The sequence below is a fragment of the Cebus imitator genome, unplaced genomic scaffold (genome assembly GCF_001604975.1).
Source record: "Cebus imitator isolate Cc_AM_T3 unplaced genomic scaffold, Cebus_imitator-1.0 Scaffold283, whole genome shotgun sequence".
NCBI classification, from domain to species: domain Eukaryota; kingdom Metazoa; phylum Chordata; class Mammalia; order Primates; family Cebidae; genus Cebus; species Cebus imitator.
This window is the reverse complement of record NW_016107598.1, coordinates 1,766,354-1,783,790: the sequence shown is the minus strand read 5'-3', so window position 1 is coordinate 1,783,790 and position 17,437 is coordinate 1,766,354. Positions and strand designations below refer to the sequence as shown.

Genomic DNA, 17,437 nt, shown 5'->3' with positions numbered 1-17,437 from the left:
AAAAGAAAAGATGAAAGAATGACAACATGATGCTGATAGGGAACAATGTGTACCTACAGGGATTATTTAATCTGTTCTCGGGGTTTATGAAAGGAAGAAAATGGTGTGGAAATGCATGTATTCCTCTCCTCTGTAATTCTGACCATACTCCATACTCCTATCCCAATATACTAATTGGGTATGAGATTACAGTGAGTATTGCAATTCCATAAGAAATAATAAGATGAGTTTAATAATGAAGACTATTCCAGTGCTTATTTTCATGCCAAGCAGTGGCCTTAATTCAATCAACATCACTTTGAAGAGGTCATATTCTTGCTCACCCCAATAGAAGATAGGATATAGACTGATGCATTCAATATATTTGCTGGACTGAGAGGGTTATTTACAATTATTTGGGCACTGTAAATCGTATCTTTGCATGGTCAGGTCACTGAACTACTAGTAAAATCCTCACTCCCACCATGAGCACCAACATTGTCACCACTGCCATAATAAGATAGGCTACTGAAAGAATAAGTAGTAGAGCCATACTTTGAATCGAAGGTGATCTGACTCCAAAGCGCTTGCCCTTTCTGTTATGCTCTTGCTACAAAGTGTAATCTTCATAGAAAAATCCTTCAATAGAAAGAAGGACAGTTACATCCCATTTGATGGCACCACTGTTAAGTATTGTTAAGCAGACAATTCCAAGGTTTTTGTGGTCTCAGTTCAAGCCTAAGCAGCAAAACTCCTGAGTTAAGTCTCTGCTAACCTTTCCCTGATCTCTTAATGCTCCTTGTCCTTATCTTTTAAATGGACTCATAGTTCATGAGAGAGGGGTGTGAATCACTAATGAATGTAGAGCACAGGGGAGAGTGGATTAAAGAGATTAACTCAGGAAAGAACGAAACAGTATCACTATGAAAGAACATTTTATCTTTGTGCTTATTTTGGATCTTGGTGTAGTGAAACTCAGAAAAAGAAAAAATAATTATAATAATTTTTTATGGCTACCATGTGTGGTCAAACTTTTATCATGTAAGGTTAGAGGGACAAGAAAGACCCTTAAGGACCCATCAAACACATTCATTTGATATTTCAATTCTATTTGTTTTTCGCCTGCTCTTGCTCTTGATTTTGTTGTATATGCTATGTTTGGGAACATTCTTTTTCACTAAAACCATGTTCCTAAAATTGTACTATAGTTCGTCATGAGGAATAATTCAATCTTTGACAGAGACTGGGGGGCGGGGAGCTAGAAATCAGAATCATACAGGTAGAAAAGAAAGAACATTTTAGAAAGTAATTGGTTACACAAGCTGGCAAGAAAACAATTTTAGGCCAGGTTAGTAATATCAGATTTATTATTTGGTCATAGGATTAGACAGGCCATTGATATTTTTTATGAAGTTAATCTTCACTTTTACTTCATAGTGAGAATAGTTAGGGTGTGAGCTTTATTTTTCTCACTCCAGTTTTATAGGGTTGTCTAACTGAAGTGAAATGGAAGTGTGCACCTCATGGTGTGTGGTATTAGTGCTTCTGGAGAGTGTACCCCAAATCAGCCATGTTTTAATTTAGATGTGTCTGTACAAAGTAATAGACTGCTTTGCTAGACATTTAAGTCCTAGTATTTCTCCACTTCCCTTTAACTCCAAAATACCAGATCTAGTCTTTGGTCTGTTTCTTTCTGCTGTGACGTCGCAGGGCTGTTCTGTTGCATTCCAATCATTGGTGTCATACGATAAGTGACTTATCTCAGTCTGCTTCAACACAGAAGGCTGGGCTGAGTGAGGAGGCATGGTGTAGTCTAAAATAAAACAAAACAAAGCAGTAGGTATATAGACTTACTAAGAAGACCTAAAAGGTAGATATTTTCATAAATAAATGTGGTTCTGTTTCATTAATGTAGTCTGCCTTTAGTTTAAACCAGAGGTTGGCAAAGTGTGGCCCTCTGTGGCCAAATCTGCATATCACCTATAGCTGCTTTCTCACAACAGTGGCAGAACTGAGTAGTTGAGACAAAGAATATATGTTGGAAAGCCCAAAACATTTACTTTCTCTTTGCAGAAAGTCTGGAAACCTCTGGTGTAAACTAATTTCTTATCCTATTTCTTATTGAGTATACCCTCATGAAATATAATAAGGCCCTACATTCAAACTCTCCAGAAAAAAGGAAAAGCAGGCTGGATGCGGTGGCTCATGCTTGTAATCCCAGCACTTTGGGAGGCCAAGGCAGGCTGATGACTTGAGGTCAGGAGTTTGAGACCAGCCTGGCCAATATGGGGAAACCCTGTCTCTACTAAAAATACAAAAATAGGCTGGGCATGGTGATGCGTGCATGTAATCCCAGCTACTCAAGAGGCTGAGGCAGGAGAATCGCTCAAACCTGGGAGGTAGAGGTTGGATGTTGCAGTAAACCAAGATCACACCACTGCACTCCAGCCTGGGTGGCAGAGTGAGACTCCATCTCAAAAAAAAAAAAAAAAAAAAAAAAAAAGCATTATTTTGAGGTTCTTCTTGTTATAGTACACCATGACCCAATGAGCCCCAAAATAAAAATTTCTAGATGGCAGCTGGAACATTCTAAGGCTTGAAATACTAAATGTGTTAGTTTACTTTTTGGAAAGAAATGAAAAAAAAATGTGAGCACATGTAGTTACTGTTTTTCAGGAGCTTCCAGAATCTTAACATTTTGAGCAGAGCAGCACTATTGTTTCTGTCCATAGAGCATAAGAGTGAAAGCAGAAGTAAAGCCAAGAGCCTTAAGTCCAGTTTTTTTGTCCATAGAAACAAAAGTTTCCTATTGATTATGGATCTGCAAGGGTAATACGATCTTATTGGCTTACTAAGGAGTGAAACATTATTAAATAGCAGCACTGTTAGAGCCAGGAGGCAGTGGCTACAAAAATTGCTATCTTGGGAAATACTGTTTATTGTTAACCTTGCTGTGTACTCATACAAAGGAGTGATCAGTCACTAAATATTTTTGATTGTTGTAGAGGCAAAACAAATTGACTTTATTCGCTCAAAGGATAGCAGGTCCTAATTCCTAGGAAAATAATCTACTTTTAAAATTTAGTATGTTGTATTAAAACAGTTTTCAAATCAAGGTATTCTTTTGAAAGAAATATCCTAATAACCAAGATCAAATTCTCCTAGTTCACAGGTCTCATAAGAAAGGTGAAGAGAAAATATTGGGTGTTAAGAAAAGAAAAAATACAGAGGATTGTTTCTGAAAACAAAACAACTTTGTGTTTCAATGCCCCAACTATTTGGCATACGTAAGAATTTTATCCATAACCAGTCTATTCTATTTGTAGCTCCACTTATGTGAACTTAGAGATATCTGCAGGAAAACTGCTTATGGAATGTAAATGAAATCATAAGATTTGAAATATGCATCAGGGTTTTAAAATGTGTCTTCCTTTGACTCTAGCTTTTAAGAAATTTGAATACACAGTACTATCAAACTTAAGTTTTCCAAGAAGAATTGAGTGCCAAATTTATGTCTGAGCTTCAGATTCCTTATCTGTCCCATAGTTACCACCAACACAGTTATTTAACCTTCATTTGTATAAGTGAAATGACATTTAGTGTATATATTTTGCTTGGAGATTGCATGCTCCTCTAGAATGTAGCGTTGAAGTGTACAGGCCGATAGGATTATAGTGTAGATGTATTTTTTCCTTGAATGTTTGAGTAACTGGCTGATCTGAATACCACTGCTGCTTGATGAATGATGACAAAACTTAGTAGCTTACAATAAGCATTTTATTATGCTCACAGATGCTGTGGTTTAGGACGGGGCACAGCAAAATGGCTTGCCTCTTCTTCATAGTGCTTAAGGCTCCAGCGGAAGAGATTTGAGGGCTAGAGTGATTTGATGGCAGGGAGTCAGAATCATCTGGAGATTTCTTGACTCACATGTCCAGTTCCTGTGTTGGGAAGATGTGAAGACTAGAGATGCCAACGAGACTACCTACAGATAGGTGGCTTTCCATGTGGCCACTCCAAGTAGCTTGGCTTGGAGCCAAGCAAGGCAGCATTAGGACAATTGGGTTTCTTACACAGTAGCTCAAGGCTCCAAACGTGGCTATTCTGGCAAACAAAGTAGTAGCTGCATCATCTATGCCACATAACCTTATTCCACTGTGCTATATTGGTCAAAGCAGTCCCAATACATCCAGATTTAAGGAGACGAGAATTAGACTCTGCCTTTTGAAAGGGGAGTGGCAAGGTCACATCAGAGAGGAGACGTGGAAGTAGGGATGTTGCGGATACCCTCTTTGGGAAATATAATCTGCTACATTAACCAAAGAAAAAGCGAGTATACAGTCAGGAGGACATGAATGTAAGTGTTACGTTAAAAGTAAAATGTTAACATTTTTGTGATGTTGATTATTTACTAGAATTGGATGTCTAAAAGACATCTAAAACTTATGTTGAAAATAGTGTTTTTTCTGTCTTTCCTTGAAATTGAAACAGTGATTTTTGTCTTCCCCACAGTTGGTCTTCATCAGGTTTCTCCATCTTAGAAACTGGCACCATTTCCCAACCAAAACGTAGGAGTCACCTTTGATTTTTCTGGTTCTTTCAACTCTTATGTCTAATGTGTCAACAAGTCCACTTAGTTCTGCCTCCAAAATGTCTTTCAAATTTATCCACTTCTCTCCATCTTCAGCCCTCACTCTTGCCTTAGTCTGTTTTGTGTTGCTAAAATAGAATACCTAAGACTGGGAAACGTATTTTTTTATTTTTAAAGATTTTTTTTAAATTTTAATTTTTGTGAGTACATAGTAGGTGCATATATTTATAGGTTACACAAAATATTTGATATAGGCATGCAATGTGTAAAACAAGGTATACAAATAGCAAACAGGTTCTCCTGCCTCAGCCTCCCAAGTAGCTGGGATTACAGGCATGTGCTACCATACCCAGCTATTTTTTAAAATTTTATTTAGTAGAGATGGGGTTTCACCATGCTGGTCAGGCTGGTCTTGAACTCCTGACCTCAGGTGATCCACCTGCCCTGGCCTCCCAAAATGCTGGGATTACAGGCATGAATCACTGCGCCCTATTTTTATTTTTTTTGAGGAACCTCTAAACTGTTCTTCATAGTGGTTGTACTAATTTACATTCCCACCAACAGTGTAACTGGGTTCCCTTTTCTATATATCATTGCTAGCATTTGTTATTGCCTGCTTTTTGGGTAAAAGCCATTTTAATTGGGGTGAGCTGATATCTCATTGTAGTTCTGATTTGCATTTCTCTGATGATCAGTGGTGCCGAGCACCTTTTCATATACCTGTTTGCCGTTTGTATGTCTTCTTTTGAGTAATGTCTATTCAGATATTTTGCTTGTTTTTATATTGGATTACTAGAGTTTTTTCCTTATAGAGTTGTTTGAGCTCCTTATATATTCTGGTTATTAATCCCTTGTCAGATGGGTTGTTTGAAAATATTTACTTTCATTCTGTGGGTTGTCTTTTCACTTTGTCAATGAGACTGGGTAATTTATAATGAACAGAAATATTGTCTCAGAGGTCTGGAGGCTGGAAAATCCAAGATCAAGGTGTCAGCAGGTGGCAAGGGCCTTCTTACTAGTTCAGTTCTAAGAATGGACTTCCCAGAGTCTAAATTTGATCATGTGACACCTTTGTTTGTAAATCTTCAGTAGTTTCTGATTGCTCTTGCAATAAGATCTTAATTCCTCCTAGACTTATAAAACCTTGTAAGATTTGTCTCCTGCCTTCTTGCCCAAACCTTGTTTCATCGCTACTCTCTGCTCATTCATTGTGCTCCACCATCACCAATCTCCTTTCGCTCCTCAACCCTCAAGTGCCTTTGAACCTGCTGTTTTCTCTGCCTGGAGCACATTCCCCAACATGCTCTGCATGGCTGGATCCTTTAAGGTCAGCTGTTACCTCCTTAGGCTTTCCCTGACCAGCCAGTCTAAATATTCTACCTCATTACTCTCTCTTTTATCATCCTATTTATTTCTATAGTAGAAATTATCTTATTATTTTATATGTTTTGTTTACTTGTTTACTGCCTCTCTTTTCAACTAGAATTTAAACTTCCTGAAGACAGTGGCCTTGTCTATCTTTCTCCTCCCTGTTTCTTCAGTACTTTGCTGAATCTTGTGTATAATAGACATTCCCTAAATATTTTTTGAATGAATAAATGAAAGATGGTTTAAAACAAGAAGAAAATTACATGTTTAATTTCTCATGAAAACTTACCCATATTTTGCTCAAGCCAATAACTGAATACAAAAGATGACTTTTACATGACTAGCCATAGAAAAATTAAAACTTGCAAGTGTTTTTGGGCTCAATATTACCTATCAAGGGGGCTTTTACTATAATTAAACCTGTAAGCATTATTAACTTTACTTATTGTTTTATTTATTCATTCAGCTTTTAGTGAGAGCCTACTGTATGCATAGGACTGTACTAGAGGGTACAAAGAATGTAAAAATGCACAGGGCACATTTCCTACTTTCACAGTCTAAAATTTAGTGAGGGATATGAGAAACATATTCCAAAAGCCTCAATACCCAGTGACAGTGTTGGTGACATGTAAGTGGCACAGTCTAAATGCTATCAGTATGGGGGAGAAAGAGGTCTTTAGGGCTGAACTAATCAGAGAAGATAATATGGATTAGGCAGCATTTAAATTGTATATTTTAAAATTAGGCTTTCAATAGATAGAGATGAAAATGGAGGAAATAAAGATGTTCCTAGGAAAATAAATGGCATGAGCAAAAGACTGAGACCAAGAAAATAAAATACATGTTTAGAAAATGGTGAGAAATCTAGGTTGAATGGAGCACTAAATTGTCTATGGGATCAGTAGCAAATACAGCTGGTTGAAGCCAACTCATGAAATTCTACTAACTCCAAGCTAAATAACATGGATTTTGTTCAATAGTTGATGAAGAACTACTGAAAGTTTTTTTTTTTTTTTTTTTTTTTTTTAAGAATGGTGGGAGGTTCAACAAAAGAGTGCTTTAGGAAAATTAACTTGGCTTTGTGTGCAGGCTAGACTGCAAATGGAAAGTGTAGAGAGGAGAGTGTGGATGTAGGGAGGCCATACTTAATACTTTATCCATCAAGCACCAAGTGGTGCCAGCTTTCTTTATTAACCTCCTAGGGGTAGATTGAGAAGGCACAGTGTAGTAGAAAGAGCATGGGCCTAGGCCTAGTTACAGAACCCTGGCTTTGTAACTTTGGTACTTGTGTGACTTGAGGTCAGTCACTTGATGTTTCTGAGCCTCTGTTCCCTCAATATTAGAAAAGGGATAATTTTTATCCTGTTGTCTAGTTTCCATGGGGATTAGGACATACTTGACAACAGTAGTTACACAGTATTATTAATGATTGAATGCAGCATTGAATTGATTTGCCTATACTGTTTTAGTATTATATGGGGTGACTTCCATTTGCTTTGACTGGCGAACTATGCTAAAGCAAAATTATGAAAGCAGTTTATTAGTACAGCACCACTATACCTAGTATGTAAATTTTCTTTTGTATTCTGTGAAAAATCACCTCCATCTACTTGATTACTTAGGTCTTTATTCCAAATAGTAACTGCAATGTCAGCAGAAGCTTTTGAATAGTTGTTTCTCTAAATGGAATGTCTTTTACTCTTGCCAGGATAGGCACAAGTGTTAAGTAAAGACTCAATACTTTTTGTATTTTAATTTAATCAAAGAAGCAGTAGTGGAATTTGAGGGCTACTGGCGGAGGCAGAGAGAGTTGTCTAGAACTCTTCTACTTTGTTCTGTTTGTTTCTTATCTTTTTTCCTTATTAGAGTTTATTTTTAATAGCTTCCCTGGACTATGATGCTAGGCTGTTGGTTCCAAGATATCACCACATCTATGAAAAAATCTGAGTATTGAGAAGTGGGGGTTATTTTCCTTGAATCAAAGTTACTTAAACACTGAGGTGAAAGCTTGAGAGGAAAGGAATTTATCAATAATTCAAAAACAATCTCACTTTTCCAATTTCTGCTTTACCATTACATATGCTAACACAGATTTTTCTGAAAAATGTTTGCAAAATGTGAATCTATTTTAAGTTTAAGCAAGAAAAAATTGCTGAATGAAAAGAGATATATTGGCCTTTGTCACTAATTTCTGTGTAATTCTGAGAGAAATACCAGGTGTTTTTTTTTTTTTTTTTTTGTAAACAGAGATAAAATTCTCCAAATTTAATTTAGGAATGGAGATTACTAGCATCAGGCTCGGTGCCTAGATACCAAACACCAGCACCACCACCAGAACACCAAGAAAAAGATTTTCTTCCCCCACTTATTTTATAATGAAAAATCAAAAAGTTAATGTCACAGTATCAGTAGTCCTCCCCTTACCCACAATGGATACTTTACAAGATCCCTAGTGAATGCCTGAAACTGTGGATGGCACTGAGCCTTATACATACTATCTAGTGCTGTGTGTACTATGTTTTTCTATATAGTACATTATAAACAAATACCATGGTATTACCAGTGCATGGGAAATTATTAATGGCCTTCAAGCCTATAAGTTGTATTTCTACTGTGCTCCCAATAGGATGGACAGAAAGCACATACCTGTGACTGAAGGTGGAAGAAAACACCATTGAAAATCATGTGAAATAGCTGTGGCAAAATGTAGCCAAGATACAAAAGAAAAGAAAAATCAAAGTCTAGTATTTCCAAATTCTAAAATTCTGTTTTTGGATAGCTGATTTCATAGAAGTATATGTGGGTATTAATATCAGTATATATGTGCTTTGTCAAGTTCAGCTGAAATGAGAAAAGTAGATGTAATTGAGGTGTTCTATTGTGTGGATGTCCCCAACAATTATCTTTTATTTTTAATATTTATTTATTTGAGATGGAGTCTTGCTCTGTCGCCAAGGCTGGAGTGCAGTGGTGCAATCTCGGCTCACTGCAACCTCTGCTGCTGGGTTCAAGCGGCTCTCCTGCCTCAGCCTCCAGAGTAGCTGGAATTATAGTAGGTGGCACATGCCACCACGACCGGTTACTTTTTGTATTTTTAGCAGAGACGGGGTTTCACTGTGTTGGCCAGGGTGGTCTCAATCTCCTGACCTTGTGATCCTCCCGCCTCGGCCTCCCAAAGTGCTGGGATTACAGGTGTGAGCCACCGCGCCTGGCCATCTCCAACAATTATCTAGCCCTTCCGGACCAGATGTTTAAATTCACAGAGAAAGACTAACCCAATTCAACTCCAAACTTCCTCAAATTTTCAGTAAATCTGAAACAGCTGACCATGTATAAACATGTAGGGAGTTCTGACAGACACATAGCTTCTTGTGAAGATGACAGATATATCACCAAAAAATAAATAAACAAAATAGCAAGAAGAAAGAAGGTGATACCACTACTAACAATGGGCTTATTATCAAGATTAAATGAGTTGATTTATTAGAAGAGACCCTAGAACATGGTAATGGTAATGGCTATGTAGGTGTTGGCCGTATTAATATTGTTACTATTTTTAGTGAGGCTATCAATATTTTCATTGCCAGATAGCAGAAACTGTCAATAGACAGCTTATTCCATAGGAATTTTTATAGACAGAGGGGAAATTCTGGACTTGTGTTTAGATAAGAACTTTTCAAATCCAGCTATGAACTAGATTTGAAAAGATGGAACCCCAGATTTCCTTTTTTTTTCCTAGCCACATCTCTTAAAATTTGTGTTTTATGACAAAAGAGATTGTCCTCACTCAAAATTAGGCTCAATGACCACATTATACCTTTTTTTTTTTNTGAGACAGTCTTATTCTGTTGCCTCTTAGTGCAGAGGTATGATCTCGGCTCACTGCAGCCTCTGCCTCCTGGGTTCAAGCATTCTTGTGCCACAGCCTCCCAAGTAGCTGGGATTACAGGTGTGCACCACCATGCCCAGCTAACTGTATTTTTAGTAGAGGCGAGGTTTCAGCATGTTGGCCAGGCTGGTCTTGAGTTCCTGGTGTCAAGTAATCCACCCGCCTTGGCCTCCTAAAATGCTGGTATTACAGGAGTGAGCCACCAAGCCTGGCCCACACACCATTTTTTAATACAATATAGTCAATCAACTGGAAACCACAAATCTAAATTATGCAAAGGAAATATGTAAAAAATGAACAACTTCTTTGAAAGAGATATTTTTTTACTGCCACTCCACCTATTTTTCTCTATTTTATGATGATTTAATAGTAAAACTACATTGCTTTTATAATGAGAAAAAGCAACACATTTTCTCTTATTTATTTTTGAGACATGATCTTGTTCTTTTGCCCAGGCTGGAGTGCAGTGGCATGATTATGGCTTACTGTAGCCTGGCTCAAGCCATCCTCCTGCTTCAACCTCCCCAGATTTTGGGATTACAGGCACAAATCACTACACCTGGCCCAATTTCATTTTGAAAACTAACTATTCTAATCAAAGTTACAGCAAGATGCCTGATAAAATGTTATTTATAATTTTTTTTTTACTGTTTTTTTATTTGCCAAGGTGCAAGAAAAGCAGCAATTTCTTTGTGAAAATATTTTTGTCCTTTTGGACACTGATTTGAATGGAGCCCAGGCAGAAAGTGAACAAATGCTTTTGGCACTGAACAACATCCAATAACTATGAAAGGGGTTAGACATTCTAGTCTTGTCACTGGTGTCTCAGTAGCCATTGTGACATAGTTTGTAAAAATATTAATCTATCAGGTGGGCTTCTCTTTAAATTATATACTTATTCATATGGAAAACTATAGGCAGAAAAATGGAGTGGTTTATTTATTGTAAATCCAAATTTCATTTAAAATAAGCAATCTATGTGCACGGTTAAAGTTTTAAAAGTGTATGAATGATCTGGTGAAAAGTCTTCTTCCCTAAGCCTGTTCTAGTTCCCCTTCCTGGAAGCAAATAGTGCTTTTAGTTGCTCATGTATCCTTCAAGAGACGCTTTATGCACATGCAAATAAATACACAGATATAGTCCCAATGTTATTGTGTAAGAAGAACAATGTTATAAGGAATTTGTGAAGCCTGAAATCTGTCTTAATAGAAGTATATTCTGGGTAAGTAAGCTTCTCTATTTTTAATGTTCCAGAAAAGAATGAATGCCATCAATCATTCCATAATTACTGAGTTCCTACTACGTGTAAGGCATCATGCCAGATGCTGTTTGTACTGCCAAGTTGTCTTTAAAATTTTTATATTTATGTCTTGTCAAATCATATCTGTGCTCAAACATTCCTATCTCAGAAAGGCCTTCCCCGATCCCCCCTTGAAAGCAGCTCTCCCGTGTCCTGTCCACTCTATCACATTTCTGTGCTTTACTTCTTCTAGAGCTAAGGGGATTCTATAAGGCTTCACTACGTCTTCCTTTTGAGGTGAAGGAGAGTGCTGTTATCATTATAGAAGGATAACAGGGGTAAACTGGCAATGTAACCTGAGATGGTTGGTCACCCTCTTCATAGTGTTTTTATTGCATTTAGCATTCCAAGATAATGGACATTATTGTGCCCACTTATTTGTTTACTTGTAAGTTCCATGAAGCAGGAACTTTTCTTGTTCTAGGAATCCATCACCCAGAAGAGTTCTTCACACAAAGTAAGTAGGTTCTTAATAAATATTGGTTGACTGAATGGATGACCCAAGAATGCCCCATATTCTGTGTAGAACTGAGCATCATTTGGTTGGCACTGGAAAATCGAAAAGCCGTAAAGGTACATTTGCTCAGAGTGCTCTTTCCCTAAACAGAGGGGAAAAAGGAGCCAACTTTTAATACTCAGATTTTGATCTGCAGCGTTTTCCGTGAAGACATGAGTCTGGTAGATAGGTACTAGCAACATCAACTCTTCTGTTACTTGTGAGGAGACTGAGGTGCTGTGGTCTCCAAGATAGGCCTGGTGTGAAGAGCAGATGAGTGGGATGAGAATGGTGATGGCTCAGTTTGATCTCATGGTCAGTTAGTCCATAAAGAAACCTGTCTCCAAGCAGTGGAACAGCTGAATCCACATGACTTAGTCCATAGGCCAAAAAAAAAAAAAAAAAAAAGAGCAGCTTTAAAGTACCCTGCCATGTAGGCCCATTCATCTCCCAAGGAGGGGGGCCAGTGGGATACAAAGGAACAAGCACTTTTCTGTGTCTGGGAAGTGGCTGGTCTGATCATGCACATGTACACTTCACACACACACACACATACACACACACACTAATTATCAGAGTCCAATACACTTCTCACACACACACACACACACACACACACACACACACTGATTATCAGAGTTCAAGGGCCCCAAGAGTCAGTTCTAATAGAGAAGTCTGACATAATTCTCTACCATCTTACCTAAAACCAGATCAATCATTTAAATCAGGGGCCTGGGTTTCAGTGGCTTAGTAGCTCATTTAAAATTTTCCTTCTCCTCCGAAACAGAGAGGCCTGTGTGCTGCGTTTTGCTGATCCATGGGAGAATTCCTGTAGGAAGAAGAGGCTGAAACATTGGCCTAAGGTTATTAAACAGAGCTTTCATAATAAATATGTCGATACCATTTCTGAAAGATTTCAATATTTCTCTCTCACAGACATATTGTTCAATTTTATTAGAGGAAATCATTCTGGTATCCTATTGGCATTGTTTAATTTTTGGGTATAATCTTAAGGTCCTTGATTTTAATGCTGTGGGAAATGAGATTCAGAGATTGAATAACTTGCCTTCCTTGACATTAACTGAGATAAGCTTCTGTTTTCAGAAGTTACAACCTTGGCTGGGCACGGTGGCTCATGCCTGTAATCCTAGCACTTTGGGAGGCCGAGGTGGGTAGATCACGAGGTCAGAAGTTCGATACCAGTCTGGCCAATATAGTGAAACCATGTCTCTACTAAAAATACAAAAAATTAGCCAGGTGTGGTGGTGTGCACCTATAATCCCAGCTACTCAGGAGGCTGAGGCAGGAGGATTGCATGAACCCGGGAGGCAGAGGTTGCAGTGAGCTGAGGTCATGTCATTGTACTCCGGCCAGGGTAACAGTGCAAGATTCCATCTCAAAAAAAAAAAGTTAGAACCTCTTCAAATATTTCACTTTAGGCATGTGTTTTAAAAATGACAGTTGGATATGGTTGAGAGCTCAGTTGCTAAATCTGTGAAACAACTTGTAACACACGTTTAACCAAATAAAATTATTTTCCCCAGCTCATGCTGGGCTGACAGCTTCCAAAGACTGTGTTCACCTTCATTTTCTCCTCATAAAAAGGGGGCTATAGCTATTTTTAAACCTGGGGGGGGGGCGTTGAAGAAGAGAATGTAAATTATAAATCTAGGTTAGTTGAATTTATTCAAGAAATTGCCAGACTGAATATGAATACTTGTGGAGTGTAAGTGAAACAAAAATGAAGGCTTTGGTGATCATAGATCTATTATCTATCTATCTTTCATCCCAGATTGGTTTTAGAATGAGAAGAAAAAAAGTGATTTTCTCATTTCTTACTCTTATACAATGAAGTGGTTAGCTAAACTCATACAAAGTGGCAACCTTAATGATCATTCTGTTGCAATATTGTTTACTAACAAAACAATAATAAGTCCAAACAAATACCAGTACAAAGAAAATCTCTATTCTGTGTAGCAAATGTTGGTCAGACTTTCACCAATGAGCCATGTATTTGAAAAGGACTTGATATTGAGAAACATCTCTGATCAGTCTTCGATGTTTATAGTAACAAGCCATAACAGATCTCCTACCACCTTTCTGTTTAGGCCCCAATATGAAATGCATATGAATGTTATAATTTCGTATAATTCCAGGAGAAACAACCAACAATATTATTCACCTTTTTTTCCTAATAGTGAAAACCCCCAAATATGATAAATTTATGGATCCTGCTCTTTGCTGAACACAGTGCTTTACAGCTAACATGTGGTGACAAGCCATAACTCTTCTTATTTTATGTAATGAGGAACCTTAAATACAGAAATCTTTAAGGACCTATTCAAAGTCACACAAATACTGAGAAAATTCTATGGTAATAATTTTATCTGCAGGTCAGATCTGCACCTTACTTTCAATAATCAACATAGGGCCAATCGGTTGCATTATTTTACTACATACAACTTCTTATTTTAGAATCAAAGAATGACATGCCTATATGCCACCAGGAACAACTGAACTACCTATTCAAAAACTTTCATCTTTATTCTTCTCGGAGACATTATGTTGTCATCACCTGCTGCCACTAGATGGTGCTTGTCATCGAAACAAAGGTCTTTCCTCCTTTCTGTTTTCTTTAGATGCCTATTAGGACCTTGGATGATAGGAAGGAAACTTGATTAATAAGCTAAGTACTGGGCAGGTATTCTAAGAAATCATTTAGTACAGAGACTTATTGATTAAAAAGTAAACAAATGATTATCAGTAAAGCTTACTTACACCGTTTTTCTAGTTCTATCCATTTTTCTGCTCATTCTTCTCGTCACTAAGCTGTGTGAACCCCAAGGCAAAAAGAACCAATAAATCTTTCTCTGGGCTTGTGAGAATCAAGAGATATAACACAAGTTTTAGGAGAGGCAAACAAAAATCTTTGGATTCATGGTTATCACCTGGAAAAGCAATCGAAAGTGACCACATGCAGAGTTTATAAGAGAAATTAATCAATGACCTTCCAAAAGAAAATACACACGTATCTAGTGGACACTAATCAATAGGAAATAAAACATGCTCTTTTAATTGTGGGATAGCAAACATCAAGTAATGAAAATGATAACAGAGGTTGCAAACACTTTGCCAAAGACAACTCTTTTTCTCATTAATTTAAGACACATACCAAATCTCACCTCCATAGTACTCTCATTCTCTCCCTGCCTCCCACCCCACACACCAACTTTATTCTTCTTTTAGGGTAAATTCTTGCCAATCTTGGTACTGAAATGCCTTCCGGAGTTAACTATTTAGCTTATGTGACGGAGAGTTTGATATATTTTGCAGCAGAATGCTTGCAAAATGTGTTTCTTGAACTTCTTTTTTCTTATTCACCAACACTGACTGTTCATGGCTGCTTCACGATTATAATGAGAAATTGCCAGCTATGTTGAAATACATAATCCGGAGTGTGAAAAACTGCTGAACAGCAGTGGCAAATTCTTAATACAAAAGTGACTTCCCTTTGCCTAGTAGCTTACTTTGGGGTTGCTGATTCTTGCAAACTGCTTGCGTAGGGAGTAAAAGTTAATTTTAACATTACTCTAGAAACAGAATATAATTACTTAGGTGAAAACCTTAAAGCTAATTTTTTGTTTTATCTTTGGTTTTGAGTGTCCCATTAACAATTCCTGGTGATATTCTGATGAATATCACTGCAGTGGGTTATGCAGAATGTGTCAACATATATGTGAGCCAGATGTGACAACAGGCACATGACATTAGTACATTTTAATTGTAGACATCAGACAGATTGGGGTGGTTCCTTGTGCCTTCTAAGCATTAACTAAGGTTTTTAAAGGTACAAGTTTTTAAAAAGATACAAGCTCCATACCTGCTTTCCAAGCACTGGTCAGGCACCATGGATCTCTGGATCTCTTCCAGTTTTGAATACTAGAAAGAAAAGCCTCTGTCCTCAAATTATTTCCTCCCTACCCCCATTTTTTTTTTTTCTTCCCTTGGAGGCTCTATTAGCTATAGCTTTGTATTGAAGAAAGACTGGGAACAAGGAGCAGATGGTATGTGAAATCATTTCTCTTGAACTTTATGTGTTTTGGTGGCTACTGTTGAAAACAATTTGCTCAGTGACGTCACATATACATTACATATGTATTACTAGAAAATGATATACACGTGCATGATATACCATGCGGTTGAAATCCATTAAGTGACTATTCTCTAGCAGTACCCAGAACAATAGATGGTGTCTGTGCTGACAGTCTGTTCATATCTTAATGGTTTACTTAATGATTCAACGGTTTACTGATGGCATTGGTGCTGGGTCATTGGTATATTATTTGCTTGGCAAAGGGTACTTGAACCTCATTAATTAGGCTTAGGAACAGAATAAATACAAATAATCACTTTGCATGCTCAAGAAACCGCATTGAATGGCTAAGGCTGTTTTCCTAACTCCCAAGGAAGACAGAAAGGCACCAGTGATATAAATGAAGGACACAGTTTGACAACCACCTTATCCTCAGACAACTTTTGCTAAAGGTGAACAATGACTTAATACTGTGTTATGGCAGCACTCTGTATGCCCCAAGTTTTAGAAAGTAGAGTCAAGAGTGATCTGGGCTGGGAAAACGCATGCAATTTTAGGTCTGCATGGAAGCACAGGCTCTCCCCACTGGGGAACTCTTCTGAGTAAGACAAAAAGCTGGACCTAGCACCAAGCCCAGGGCGTTAGCCCAGGGCGTGAGAGAGAAGGAACCCAGGAGGCAAGCGCGACGGGTCTGGAAACGGGTCCTTCGTCAGCTCCGCGAGGGCGCTGCGCGGAGTCCGAGCCCCCGGCGGAGGCGGCGCGGCTCTAGGCCCCTCCCCGCCGCGGAGGCCCGGACGGCTGACGCCGAGCGGCGGCCCGGAGCGGTGGGGGCCGGGCGGGCGGGCGGGCGCGAGCGAGGGCAGGGCAGGGGGCCGGCCGAGGCCACTTACGGCTTTAAATATGGATCGCAGGCTCGCGCTCGCGGCACAGCCTTCGTCGCGGCCGCCTTCCCTGAGCCCCTGCACCCCGGCTTGCTTCCGAGGGGCGCCCGGGCTGGGCTCCACTGCTGCAGTGTTAGTTACTGGCAGTAACATCAGAGATCCCCATAAATATGCAGGAGCTGCAGGAGGCAAAGTAGAGTAGACGCCCGCGCTCTCACACACTCGCTCGCCGCGCACCACGCGGGCCGTGTAGACATCGCCCCCGACCCACCTTGTCCCCCTTCCTCGCGGGCCGTTCAGGTTCCAGTGCTGCCTGCTCCGAAGACCCTCCCGCCCCAGCGCCTTTGCCCCGCTCTCCCGCGCTCGCGTCCCTCCGGAGCGCGCACCCACCCAGGCGGCAAAGTTGTGACTACTTGGGCGCGAGTGACCGGCGCCCCGCTCTTTCCGCGCCCCGCGCAGACAACTTCCCGCGGCTCGGCCCCGCCGCGTCCCAGGCTCGCGCCTCCGGGGATTCCGCGGCCCCCCAGCCTCCAAACCCGGCGGCGCGCCGGGCAGCGCTTCCGTGGCGGCCGCGGCCGTAGTGGCAGCGAAGGCGGCGGCGGCGGCAGTGGCCGCTGCAGCCCCACACTCCGCCGCCAAACTGGAGGAGCGACGGAAGCCGGACCCCAGGAGGTGAGCGCCTGGCCCCGGCAGCTGCAGGGAGGGTCGGTGGGGTCCCTCGCTCCACGGCGGCGGCGGGCGCGGGCCCGGGGGCCGATCCCGGAGGGCGCGCAGGCGGCCTCGGCGCGCTCCTGGGAGGGAGAGAGAGGTCAATTGCGGGCCGGGCATCCCCGGAGCTGG

At 39.9% G+C, this 17,437-nt stretch overlaps 2 protein-coding genes across 5 annotated transcripts in view; one reads left to right on the top strand and one right to left on the bottom strand.

Annotated features, from left to right (window-relative positions):
* The window catches only part of SLC4A4 (solute carrier family 4 member 4), a 496,548-nt gene that overhangs the window by 78,981 nt on the left and 400,130 nt on the right, over positions 1–17,437 (top strand). The window contains exon 1 of one of the 4 annotated variants that reach the window (XM_017501631.2): positions 16,624–17,269. The exons of 2 other annotated variants lie outside the window; for them this stretch is intronic. The gene's annotated coding sequence lies outside the window, so the exon portion shown is untranslated. Of the gene's footprint in view, positions 1–16,623; positions 17,270–17,437 lie in introns of those variants that run through there. One more of the 4 variants, XM_017501632.2, reaches the window with a different exon arrangement.
* Positions 13,493–17,425, bottom strand: LOC108284799 (translation initiation factor IF-2-like). The gene is made up of 5 exons (XM_037728913.1): positions 17,239–17,425; positions 16,607–17,154; positions 15,504–15,562; positions 14,402–14,452; positions 13,493–14,276 (listed from the first exon to the last, which is right to left on the bottom strand). Exons 1-5 carry the CDS (start codon positions 17,423–17,425, stop codon positions 14,270–14,272), a joined length of 852 nt encoding a protein of 283 aa, XP_037584841.1. The 3' UTR covers positions 13,493–14,269.